At 45.4% G+C, this 12,113-nt stretch overlaps 1 protein-coding gene across 1 annotated transcript in view; it reads right to left on the bottom strand.

Annotated features, from left to right (window-relative positions):
• Positions 1–11,327, bottom strand: part of LOC134357772 (deoxynucleoside triphosphate triphosphohydrolase SAMHD1-like) — a 70,423-nt gene extending 59,096 nt beyond the window's left edge. The window contains exons 1-3 of the mRNA XM_063069404.1: positions 11,051–11,327; positions 9,356–9,422; positions 932–1,001 (exon numbers count right to left, since the gene is read on the bottom strand). Coding sequence (XP_062925474.1) covers positions 932–1,001; positions 9,356–9,422; positions 11,051–11,327 — 414 coding nt within the window. The remainder of the gene's footprint in view (positions 1–931; positions 1,002–9,355; positions 9,423–11,050) is intronic.
• Between the last annotated feature and the right edge of the window lie 786 nt (positions 11,328–12,113).

Raw genomic sequence — 12,113 nt, 5'->3', positions numbered from 1 at the left:
GGTCCTATATAGCTGCCACATTACCTCCCGGCTCCTAAACTCAATCCCACGATTGATGAAGGCCAATGCACCGTATGCCTTCTTAACCACAGAGTCAACCTGCGTAGCAGCTTTGAGTGTCCTATGGACTCGGAACCCAAGATCCCTCTGATCCTCCACACTGCCAAGGGTCTTACCATTAATACTATATTCTGCCGTCATATTTGACCTACCAAAATTAGCCACTTCACACTTATCTGGGTTGAACTCCATCTGCCACTTCTCAGCCCAGTTTTGCATCCTATCAATGGCCCGATATAATATACGATACGGTCCTTTAAGAGACTCCTGGATAGGTACATGGAGCTCAGAAAAACAGAGGGCTATAGTTAACCCGAGGTAATTTCTAAGGTAAGGACATGTTCGGCACAGCTTTGTGGGCCAAACAGCCTGTATTGTGCTGTAGATTTTCTATGTTTCAATCACAAAGTAGTATATGGTAACATATATGTACTTCCATAATAAATTTTTACTTTGACTTACCTTGCTTTTGGCTCTATCTGTTATGTGTTTCATGCACCTCCCACCCCCCGCAAACCCCATGTAGGGACAGGTTCCACATTCCACACTATTGTGATTTGCATAACCTTGTGTGACACTTTCCCTCACCAATGGAAATGTCTTCTCCGTTCAGTCCTTTCATTTATGAAGGCCCCATTCAAGTCACCTACCCACACTGTATTCCCTCTGTGGAGTAGTGAGCCCCTGGTTCAGCTGACAGTTACTTTTCACTGGATCATGCGGTTTATTAGCCCCTTATTCGTCTCTAGGCATCCATTAACTTCAGCCAGCTTCTAACCTGCTTCAAATCTCAACACTGTGACTGAACCAGAGTGATAATTAACAGAAGCCCGGTGACGCTGTCATGCCCCTGGCAGGGATATTATCTTACCTTTGTCTCAATACACCACTGCAAGAGGTCATTGATGCACCTGTAAAGATTTATTCGATTTTCCAGGTCTCTAGATGGAAAATAGAACAGCAATCACAGCAGCCATCTCCAGGGTAATGAGGGAACTTTGATACACAGCAAAATATGTCCACACTACATCCAATATTAATTCCCAGCCATCCATGTAGTAGCTCCTCTCTGAATGGTCCCAAGCCCAGCTGCAAAAGGAGGAGGATTGGACATGGGGCTAATCACCCCATCCCATAAAAACACAGAGCTACAGCAATACCAACAAAAACTCAAAGGATATCATTCCTGGGCGAGGAAGGATCTTCGACTTGATGTCATATGAGGTTGTGCTGTGGAAAGTCTGTGGAAGCCACAGGGCCAATCAACCTTCTGTCATCTAGGACCTCCTCTCAGCTGGCCCAGAACAGAGGACTCTAGTCCGCTGTTGTTGGCAGTCTATGCTCCTGTATTGGGTAGTTGGTTTAACTAACGAACTATCTATATACTGCTCGGTAACAAACACAGAGAAGTAAACTCCATACAGTATCTATCTGGAATAGCTGCAGGGTGGCAAGCTCGTAGAGCACTGTCTCACAGCCCCGATGACCCAGGTTCGATCCTGATTACTGGTGTTATGGGGAGTTGTGGAGATTGCACAAACTCCACGGCAATGGCGTCTGTGAATGCTGGACTGAAAATTAACAGTCTAAGGAACTCAACAGGTTAGGTAGCATCTATGGAAAGTAATAGAGTTGACATTTTGGGCCAAAACCCTTCATCAGGGTCTCATCCGAACTGCTGGGGTCCTCTGGCTTTTTTTGTGTTCTACTCTGGATTTCTAGCAGCTACAGGATCTCATGTTAAAATTAATAGTCAGAGATCAGAAAAATGCTTTCTTCATCATGCAGAGTTCTGGGATGTTGAGCATCGACAATTTGGTGAACAAGACAACGAAAAACACAGAGCGGGGTTGGGGCAGCTGTTGGGAACCACAAATGGCAGGAAACTAGCATCACTGAGCACATTGGCAGAACTGACAGTGGCAGGAGACAATGAGTGTGAATAAAGGTGGCCTTTTCTGGTTGGCTGATGGTGACTAGTGGTGTTCCTCAGTGGTCAGTGGACACACCCTGCTGCTCTTGAACCAATTCCCCAGCTCTGGGTAAATAGCCTCACTGCCTTGTGGACAGCCTTGGGAGAGACAAATGCTATGGGAGTAAACCCAGACAGAAAATTCGGAGTGGAGCCTCTAAGGCAGATGTACATCACTGAACATCCTTCCAGCAACTCCTGCAGCCAAGCTGGTGCAAAACATATTGCTCTGCTTTCCTTTGGACGACAGCGGTGAGGCCGAGAGGGAGATCTTGATGACTGAACATCACAGGGTCTCTATACCTTCAGCCTGAGTTTGAAAAAAAACCATTGTACTTCAAGAGAGATGGATGAAATCATCATCATCCGGATGATACGCAGACGGGTGGAGGGGCAGGTAGTGTTGAGGAAGCAGGACTAAGACAAATTAGGAAAATGGACAAAGAAGTGGCATTAGTAATGACCTTTCAAGAACCAATGGATTCTGACATAGTTCTGGAGGACTGGAAAATTAGAAATGTCACTCCACTCTTCAAGAAGGAAGAGAGACGAAAAAAAGAAATTATAGGCCAATTGGTCTGACCTCAGTTGTTGTTAATTTGTAATTGGGTAATGATGAGTTTGAGTACAGAGAGGAAATTAAGAACCTGGTGGCATGGTGCGAAGACAATAACCTATCCCTCAACGTCAGCAAGATGATGACTTCAGAAGGTGTAGCGGACCGCATGACCCAATTTACATCGGTGGTGCGCAAGTGGAACAGGTCAAAAGGTTTAAGTTCCTCGGGGTTAATATCACAAAGGACCTGACTTGTTCTAACCAAGCAGAGTTCACTGCCAAGAAGGCCCAGCAGCGCATTTACTTCCTGAGAAAACTAAAGAAATTTGGCCTGTCCCCTAAAACCCTCACTAATTTTTATAGATGTACAGTAGAAAGCATTCTTCTAGGGTGTATCACAACCTGGTATGGAAGTTGTCCTGTCCAAGACCGGAAGAAGCTGCAGAAGATCGCGAACACGGCACAGCACATCACACAAACCAATCTTTCATCCTTGGACTCACTTTACATCGCATGCTGTCGGAGCAGTGCTGCCAGGATAATCAAGGACACGACCCACCCAGCCAACACACTTTTCGTCCGCCTTCCCTCTGGGAGAAGGTTCAGGAGCTTGAAGATTCATACGGCCAGATTTGGGAACAGCTTCTTTCCAACTGTGATAAGACTGCTGAACGGATCCTGACCCGGATCTGGGCCGTGCCCTCCAAATATCTGGACCCGCCTCTCAGTTTTTTTGCACGACCTTACTTTCCATTTTTCTATTTTCTATTTATGATTTATAATTTAAAAATTTAATATTTACTAATTTTTACTATTTTTATTATTTTTAATATTTAATATTTGTAATCCAGGGAGCGGGAAGCACAGAATCAAATATCGCTGTGATAATTGTACATTCTAGTATCTATTGTTTGGCGACAATAAAGTATAAAGTATAAATGTTGGAGTCAATAGTGAAGGACATGGTTTCAGGGAATTTGGAGGCACGTGAGAAAGTAGGCCACAGTCAGCATGGTTTCTCAAGGGAAAATCTTGCCTGACAAATATGTTAGAATTCTTTGAAGGAATAACAAGCAGGACAGAGAAAGAGAATTGATGGATGTTGTCTACTTGGATTTTCAGAAGGCCTTTGACAATGAGGCTGCTTAACAAGTTACGAGGCCATGGCATTAGAGGAAAGATACTATTACTAGAAAGAGCTTTTTCTGTTTGGTTGCCAGTGACTAGTGGTCTTCCACAGGGGTCTGTGTTGGGGCCGCCTCTCTTTGCGTTATATGTCAATGATCTGGATGACAGAATTAATGACTTTGTGGCCAAGTTTGTGGACAATATGAAAGTAGGTAGAAGGGCAGGTAGTATTGAGGAAGCAGAGTAGCTACAGAAGAACTTAGACAGATTAGGAGAATGGGCAAAGAAGTTGCTGATGGAATAGTGTTGGAAGGTATGGTACTGCACTTTGATAGAAGAAATGAAAATAGATTATTTTTGAAATGGAGAGAAAATTCAAAAATCTAAGGTGCAAAAGGACATGGGAGTCCTCATGCAGGATTCCCGAAAGGTTAATTTGCAGGTTGAGTCGGTGGTGAAGGCGGCAAATGCAATGTTAGCATTCATTTCAAGGTGCCTCGTTCATAAAAGTAAGGATATAATGCTGGGGCTGTGTAAGACATTGGTGAGGCCTCACCTACAGTACTGTGAGCAGTTTTGGGCCCCCTATCAAAGAACATATGTGCTGGCATTGGACAGCATTCAGAGGAAGCTCGCGAGAATGATTCTGGGGAGAGAAAAAGTCCAGTTAAGGTCTGAGGAGCATGTAATGTTTCTGGGTCTGTACTCACTGGAGATGAGATGAATGAGAGGGAATCACATTGAAATGTATCAAATATTGAAAAGTCCAGGTAAAGTAGATATGGAGAGGATATTTCCTATAGTTGGGGCGGGGGGAGGAAAGGATGGAGTCTAGGACCAGAGGAAACGGCCTCAGAATAGAGGGACGTCTGTTTGGAACAGGAATTTCTTTAACCAGAGCGTGGTGAATCTGTAAAATCCATTGCCACTTGGAGGTCAAGTCATTGACCATAAGACCATAAGATATAGGGGCAGAAATAGGCCATTCAGCCCATCGAGTCTGCTCTGCCATTTCATCATGCTGATCCAATTTTCCTCTCAGCCCTAATCTCCTACCTTCTCCCCATACCCTTTCATGCTGTAACCAATCAAGAATCTGTCAACCTCTGTTTTAAATATACATTGGTGCCAATGACAAATAGAAAAAGGGAGGAAGTCCTGAAGAGAGAATTCAGGGAGATGGGTGGGAAACTGAAAAGCAGGACTTCCAGGGTAGTAATCTCAGGATTGCTGCCTGCCACGTGCTAACGAGTGCAAGAATAACATGACCAGGCATATTAATGTGTGGCTGAGAGACTGGTGTAGGGAGCAGGGCTTTTGGTCCCTGGACTGTTGGGGCCTCTTCTGGGGGAGGTACGACCTGTACAAAAAGGACGGGTTACACCTGAACCCAAATGGGTCCAATATCCTAGCAGGCAGGTTTAATACAGCTGTTAGGGAGGGTTTAAACTAATTTGGCAGGGGGATGGGAATCAGAGTGATAGGACTGAGGAAGGGGAAAACAGAAATAAATCAAAGATAGTGTGCAACAGAGATGATAGAAAGGACAAGCAGGAGATGAAGCATCATCACAGCCTATGGGATGAGTTACAGGGCAATAGAGGTGTGGTGCTGTTAAAACAGAGAGGAACAAGTACCGGACCTAAAGTGTTATATTTGAACACATACAGCATAAGAAATAAAATGGACAATCTTGAAAATCAGCTACAGATTGCCAGTATGACCTTGTGGCCATCTTCGAAACTTGGCTAAAGAATAGCTGTCATTGGGAGCTGGACATCCAAGGATATACAGTATATCAAAAAGATAGGTTAGTCAGCAGAGGGGGTGGTGTGGCCCTGTGTATAAGAAATAACATAAAATCATTAGAATGGGATGACATAGGATCGGAAGGTGTAGAGTCTCTATGGGTTGAGTTAAGAAATGGCAAGGGTAAAAGGACCCTAATGGCAGTTGTATACAGGCCTCCAAACAGCAGCCGGGATGTGGATTACAAATTATAGCAGAAGATAGAAAAAGCGTGTCAGAAAGGCAATGTCATGATAATTGTTGGTGCTTTTAACATGAAAGTGGATTGGGAAAACTAGGCCAGTACTGGACCTTGAGAGAGAATTTGTAGAATGTCTAAGGGATGGATTTTTAGAACAGCTTGTTGCTGAGCCCACTAGGGGATCGGCTGTATTGGATTGGGTGTTGTGCAATGATCTGGAGGTGATAAGCGAGCTTAAGGTTAAGGAACCCTTGGGAAGAAGTGATTACAATATGATCCAGTTCACTTTGAAATTTGAAAAGGAGAAACTAAATTCCAATGTGTTGTTATTTCGGTGAAATAAAGGAAATTACAATGGCATTGGGAGTGGAACTAGCCAAAGTTGACAGGAAAGGGACACTAGCAGGAAGGACAGCAGAGCAGCAATGGCTGGAGTTTCTGCAAAAAATGAGGGAAGTGCAAGACAGATACATTCCGAATAAGAAGAAATTTTTGAATGGAAGAGGGACACTTCTGTGGCTGACAAGTGAAGTCAGAGCCAAAGTAAAAGCAATGGAAAGGGCATAAAGGAAGCCAAAGCTAGTGGGAAGATAGAGGATTGAGAAGCTTTTAAAAACTTGCAGAAAGAAACTAAGAAGGCCATTAGGAGGGAAAAGATGAATTATGAAAGGAAGCTGGCGATTAATATCAAAGAAGATACTGAAAGCTGTTTTAAGTATATAAAGGGTAAAAGAGAGTTGAGAGTAGATATAGGACCAAAAAAAGATAACGCTGGAGATAATGTAATGAGAGACGCAGAGATGGCAGAGGGACTGAATGTTGAGGGCTTGTTGGATGGTGTTTGTATCCGCTGGGTCCATGTAGGCCAGATCGTTCTGTTGCGAAGAACGAGTGAATCCATACGCAAGACAGTGAGACGGAGGTAGAGTAATCTGAAGAGTCTTCATTAATGGTTGCAGGCAGGGGAGTGAGGATTAGGCAGAGGAAAGCAGAGGAATGAGTGAGGCTTGACTGGGGATCGAACCCAGGTTGCTGCGGTGAGGGCACGGTGTTTAACCACTGAGCCAGCGGAGATTGTAGGCAGGTGGTGGAACGAGGCAGAACAGGGATGCAGACCAGGGTGTGAGCGTGGCTGGAGGAGAACGGCAGGCAGGAGGATGAATGGGAAGGCATGCGGCATGCAATGCTCCTGTTAACATGGAGAGACAGAGTTACCACAGGCAAACAACAGCCCAGAAACAAAACTTAGAATACACAATTCTAAGCAGCCTAGAACGTGAACTACCACACTGGCTGAAGCAACGATCTGGCGATGAGTGGATGGAAAGCCGGGGTATTTATGCGGCAGGTTAGATGAGATTCAGGTGCGCTGCAATCAGGAAGCCCGGGAGAACAAAAGGAATGCCACGCCCACCCTCCCCCCCCCCCGACACACACACACACACACACACAAACAGAGAGAGAGACAGACAGGGGAGCAGGAGAAACATGGGGAAAAGGGAATTAGGAAAACATGTGGAATAAATGGGCAGGACGGCCGAGACCATGACACTGAATGCTATTTTGCATCGGTCTTCACAGTGGAAGACATTCAAGAGTGTCAGGGAAGTGAAGTATGTGCAGTGAAATTTACGATTGAGAAGGTGCTCAGGTAGCTTAATGGTCTGAGGGTGGATAAATCTCATGGACCTGATGGAATGCACCCTCAGGTTCTGAAGGAAGTAGCTGGAGAGATTAACAATACTGTTTCAAGAATCGACAAATTCTGGCATTGTACCAGATGACAGGAAAATTGCAAATGTTACTCCGCTATTTAAGAAGGGTGGGAGGTAGCAGAAAGGAAACTATAGACCTGTTAGCCTGACATCAACAGTTGGGAAGTTATTGGAATGGATTGTTAGGGTTGAGATTACAGAGTACCTGGAGGCACATGACAAGATAGGCCAAAGCCAGCATGGTTTCCTGAAAGGAAAATCCTGCCTGACTAAACGACTGCAGTTTTTTGAGGAAATTATAAGCAGGGTAGGCAAAGAAGATGCAGTAGATGTGGTGTACTTGGATTTATGGGAGACCTTTGACAAGATGCCGCACATGAGGCTGCTTAGCAAGATAAGAGCCCATGGAAGTTACTAGCATGGGTGGAGCATTGGCTGGTTGGCAGAAAACAGAGTGGGAATAAAGGGATCCTAATCTGGCTCAATGCTGGTTACCAGTGGAGTTCCACAGGGGTTGGTGTTGGGACCACTGCTTTTTATGATGTATATCAATGATTTGGACAATGGCATGAATGGATTTGTGGCTAAATTTGCCGATGATACAAAGATAGGTGGAGGAGCGGGTAGTGTTGATGAAACATGGAGCTTAGTAAAATAGATGGCCATGGGTAACCTTGGTAATTTCTAAAGTAAGTACAGCAATGTGGGCTGAAGGCTGTAGTGTGCTGTAGGTTTTCTAGGTTTCTACGTTTCTAAACAGAGAGCCTGCAGAGAGACTCAGATAGTTTAGGGGAATAGGCAAAGAAATAGCAAATGAAATACAATGTTGGAAATTTTATGGTCATGCACTTTGGTGGAAGAAATAGATGGGCAGACAGTGATGGAGAAAGAATTCAAAATACAGAGATGCAAAGGGACTTGGGAGTCCTTGTGCAGGATACCCTAAAGTTTAACCTCAAGGCTGAGTCAGTGGTGAAGAAGGTGTATGCAATGTTGGCATTCATTTTTTGATGTTTAGAATATAAGAGCAGGGACATGATGTTGAGGCTCTATAAGGAACTCGTGAGACCACACTTGGAGTATTGTGTGCAGTTTTGTTCTCCTTATTTTAGAAAGGATAAACTGACATTGGAGAGGGTTCAGAGAAGATTCACGAGAATGATTCCAGGAATGAAATGGTTACTGTATGAGGAATGTCTAGCAGCTCTTGGCCTGTATTCCCTGGAGTTCAGGAGAATGAGGGGGGATCTCACAGAAACATTCTGAATATTAAAAGGGCTGAATAGATTAGATATGGCAAAGTTATTTCCCATGGTAGGGAAGTCTAGGACAAGAGAGCATGAATTCAGGATTGAAGGACAACCAGTTGGAACAGAGATGCAGAGAAATTACTTTAGTCAGAGGGTGGTAAATCTGTAGAAATTTTTTGCTATGAGCAGCTGTGGAGGCCAAGTCATTTGGAAGAATTGGATCAGCCCATGATTGAATGGTAGAGCAGACTCGATGGGCCGAGTGGCCTACTTTTGCTCCTATATTTTATCGTCTTATAAATACTTGGTCTCCACAGCTGACTGTTGCAACTAATTCCACAGATTTGCCACATTCTGGCTGAACAAAGTCCTCATCTCCGTTCTAAAAGGACGTCCCTCTATTCCGAGGCTGTGTCCTCCCGTTTTCGACTCTCCCACCAGAGGAAACAGCCTCACCACCCATTCCATCAATGCTCTTCACCATTCGATAGGTGGATTGGTGAATATGAGACCCGTGAACATTCAAGTGCAGACAAATACAGAGATGAGGATTCTATCTTTCTTCGCGGTGCCCCACACCCAAGAGAAATAGTCATGACTGTCTCTGTTCCGATGCCTCATTCCTCCTGTCATTTCAGTCCCGCCTACTACCACTCCCCTCACTGACACGGGTTATGCTTACCTCACGCCGATGCTTTCCAATTCATCCACTGTCAGTTTTGGCAGGGTCGTGCCAGATATGTTTTTATCTGTTGAGAGAGTGTATACAGAAAAGCAAAAGCAAAATTCAGTAAGAATCATTCCTGCTCTCGGACCACAAAACCTACACGGTGTTTTAGAAAGACTACCAGCACCCTGTCGATCAGGAGCAGCACGGAACACACGGCTTTTGCCAACAATTTGTGAGCAGAATTTAAGGTTTCTATCAATAAAATTCGCAACCTAACATCTGCCGACCCGAGCCCGGCAGCAGAGCACCATCTTTCTCCCAGTGACGCCGAATACGCAGCTCACGGCAAACTGAGAACGTTCGGTATGTTACTAATAAAGCACAAGTTCAGTTTTTTTAGACAACTTCGGAAGAAATTACATGTGTACCCGGAACGACTGCATGCCTCGCAAACCTGCCTATTGCACACACCTGAAGTCACCTATCACCTTCTGAACTGTCCCTCTTTCCCTCTTGCTACCATTTCATTCTGGCCGCTTCCTCCTTCCTTTGCAGTCCTGAAGAAGGGTCTCGGTCCGAAACGTCACTTGTTTATCCATTTCCGCAGATGGCACCTGACCTGCCGAGTTCTCCGGCAGTTTGTTTGGGTCTTTCTCGATTCCCAGCATCTGAACAATCTCATGTGTTTATGATTTTCTGTCTGTGTCCCTGGGGAACACTCGCCCCGCTTGTTTAATACCAAGAAAGGGAGCTGATCTGGGAGACGCCGCCCCTCTTCCTGTGTTTGGCGTGTGGCTGAACTGTTGTGAGGAAATCCACAGGGAAAGACTGGGATGAACAGTAAACACCACATGTTCCTTCATCAACTCTATTTCTCGGTATCAAAGTTGTGAGGCAGGTGTTCCCAGCGAGGCAGGGAGAAGTCTGTTCATCCCGCAGTCGTTGTGGGTACACATGTCACTGCTTGCTAAGTCGTCCTCAAAAAAACCTTGACATCAACCTGACGCGTGTAATAGCAATTACATACCGAATGGATGCTTATTCGGAATCATTGACAGAGGAATGGAGCGTGCTTTTCTGCCGAGCTCGGGAACCCTGATATTAGGGTTGAGAATTTAATAATGGAAAGCTTAAATTCCTCTGTCAAATTATATTCAAAGCTCTTGTCTCCCTGATGCTCCTAATTGACTGGGGATTTCTTTCTTCTAAAATACTTTCTGGGTTGGCATGAACATCGATTTCTCTAACTTCGGATAATTTCTCATCCTCGCCCTTTACCCCTTCTCCATTCCGCATCTAGTTAACCTTTTATCGCTTCTCTCCTCCTCACCTGCCCATCAGCTTCCCTGGTTCCCATCCTTTTTCCCTTTTTTCCATGGTCCACTGTCCTCGCCAATCACATTCCCTCTTTACCTCTTCCCCTTCCACCGCCTCCCAGCTTCTGACTTCATGTCGCACTCCTCCACCCACCCACCTTCCCCCTCACCTGGTCTCACCTGCTACCTGCCATCTTGTACTCCTTCCCCCTCCCGACCTTCTTCTCTGCCCCATCGAAACGTCGACTGTTTATTCCAATTTACAGATAGAGTTGCAGCAGCATTTAGCGTGTGATGCTCTGGATTTCCAGAACCTGCAGAATCTCGTGTATCATTGATGAAATAAGCGCAGGAGGAAAGGTTTTGGACGTTTCTCTGATTCCATACTTGCCTCTGAACAACTTCTCGAACTTTCCCAAGCCCTGCCTCTGCAGGAATCCGCACACATCGTCCACGCTCCATTCCAGGAAATTCGATTTCTTCGGCGGCAAAGCTCTGCGCTTCGCGGTACTGCTGCCCGCGGCCTCTCCGTCAGAGGTGCAGGACCTTTGTCTCTTCCTGCTCATCTTGCCTCTCTGAGTGTCCAACACATCGCACAGACTACACCTGCACACTGCCCGTGACTGACAGGTGTGGCGTATCTCGAGGATTGACGCCCTCTTCCCCATCACTTAGTCATAGAAAAGTACAGCGCGGAAAGAGGCCCTTCGGCCCATCTAGTCCGTGCCGAAACACTTAAACTGCCTGCTCCCTTCGACCCGCACCGAGACCATAACCCTCCATACCCCTACCATCCAGGTACCTGTCCAGACTTCACTTAAACGCTGAAATCGAGCTCCCGCTGGCAGCTCATTTTCAGTCTCACACTTCTCTGAGTGAAGAAATTTCCCCGATATTCCCCTTAAACTTTTCACCTTTCACCCTTAACTCATGATTTCTAGTTGTAGTCTCACCCAACCTCAGTGGAAAAAGCCTGCTTGTATTTGCCCTAACTCTAACCCTCATAATTTGGGCCGTTTAGATCATATGAGATGTTGACACTTTGACACCCAGGAACATGAACCTGTTCACGGCTGACACTCGATGACGACTGGTGTATATTCCCTTGACTTCTCCTTCCTGGAGTCAACATTCAATTCACTGGTGGCCCTGCTGCTTCACGCCAAAGATCCCATTTTAGAAGGAAGGCCATAGTACAATTAATGAGATTTGGAGAGTCAGTGATAGGAACATTACACATCGTTATCTAAATCCAGTCCCAGCCCACGTGGTTGCAATAACAGACTTTGCTATGATCCTCAACTGTCATGGTCCGGTCTGTCAACTACTCATTTCAGTTAGTTTCCTTTTCCCCGTGTTCCACTGGGCTCTTTGATTAGGGCATAAGGCTCATTCGAACTGGCAGCATAAAAACTCCGGCTTATATCTACTCGCTGTCACACTGGGGGTTGTTG

Source organism: Mobula hypostoma, chromosome 2 (assembly GCF_963921235.1).
Source record: "Mobula hypostoma chromosome 2, sMobHyp1.1, whole genome shotgun sequence".
Classification (NCBI taxonomy): Eukaryota; Metazoa; Chordata; class Chondrichthyes; order Myliobatiformes; family Myliobatidae; genus Mobula; species Mobula hypostoma.
Note: the sequence above shows the minus strand (reverse complement) of the source record. Positions and strands in the feature narration are given on the sequence as shown.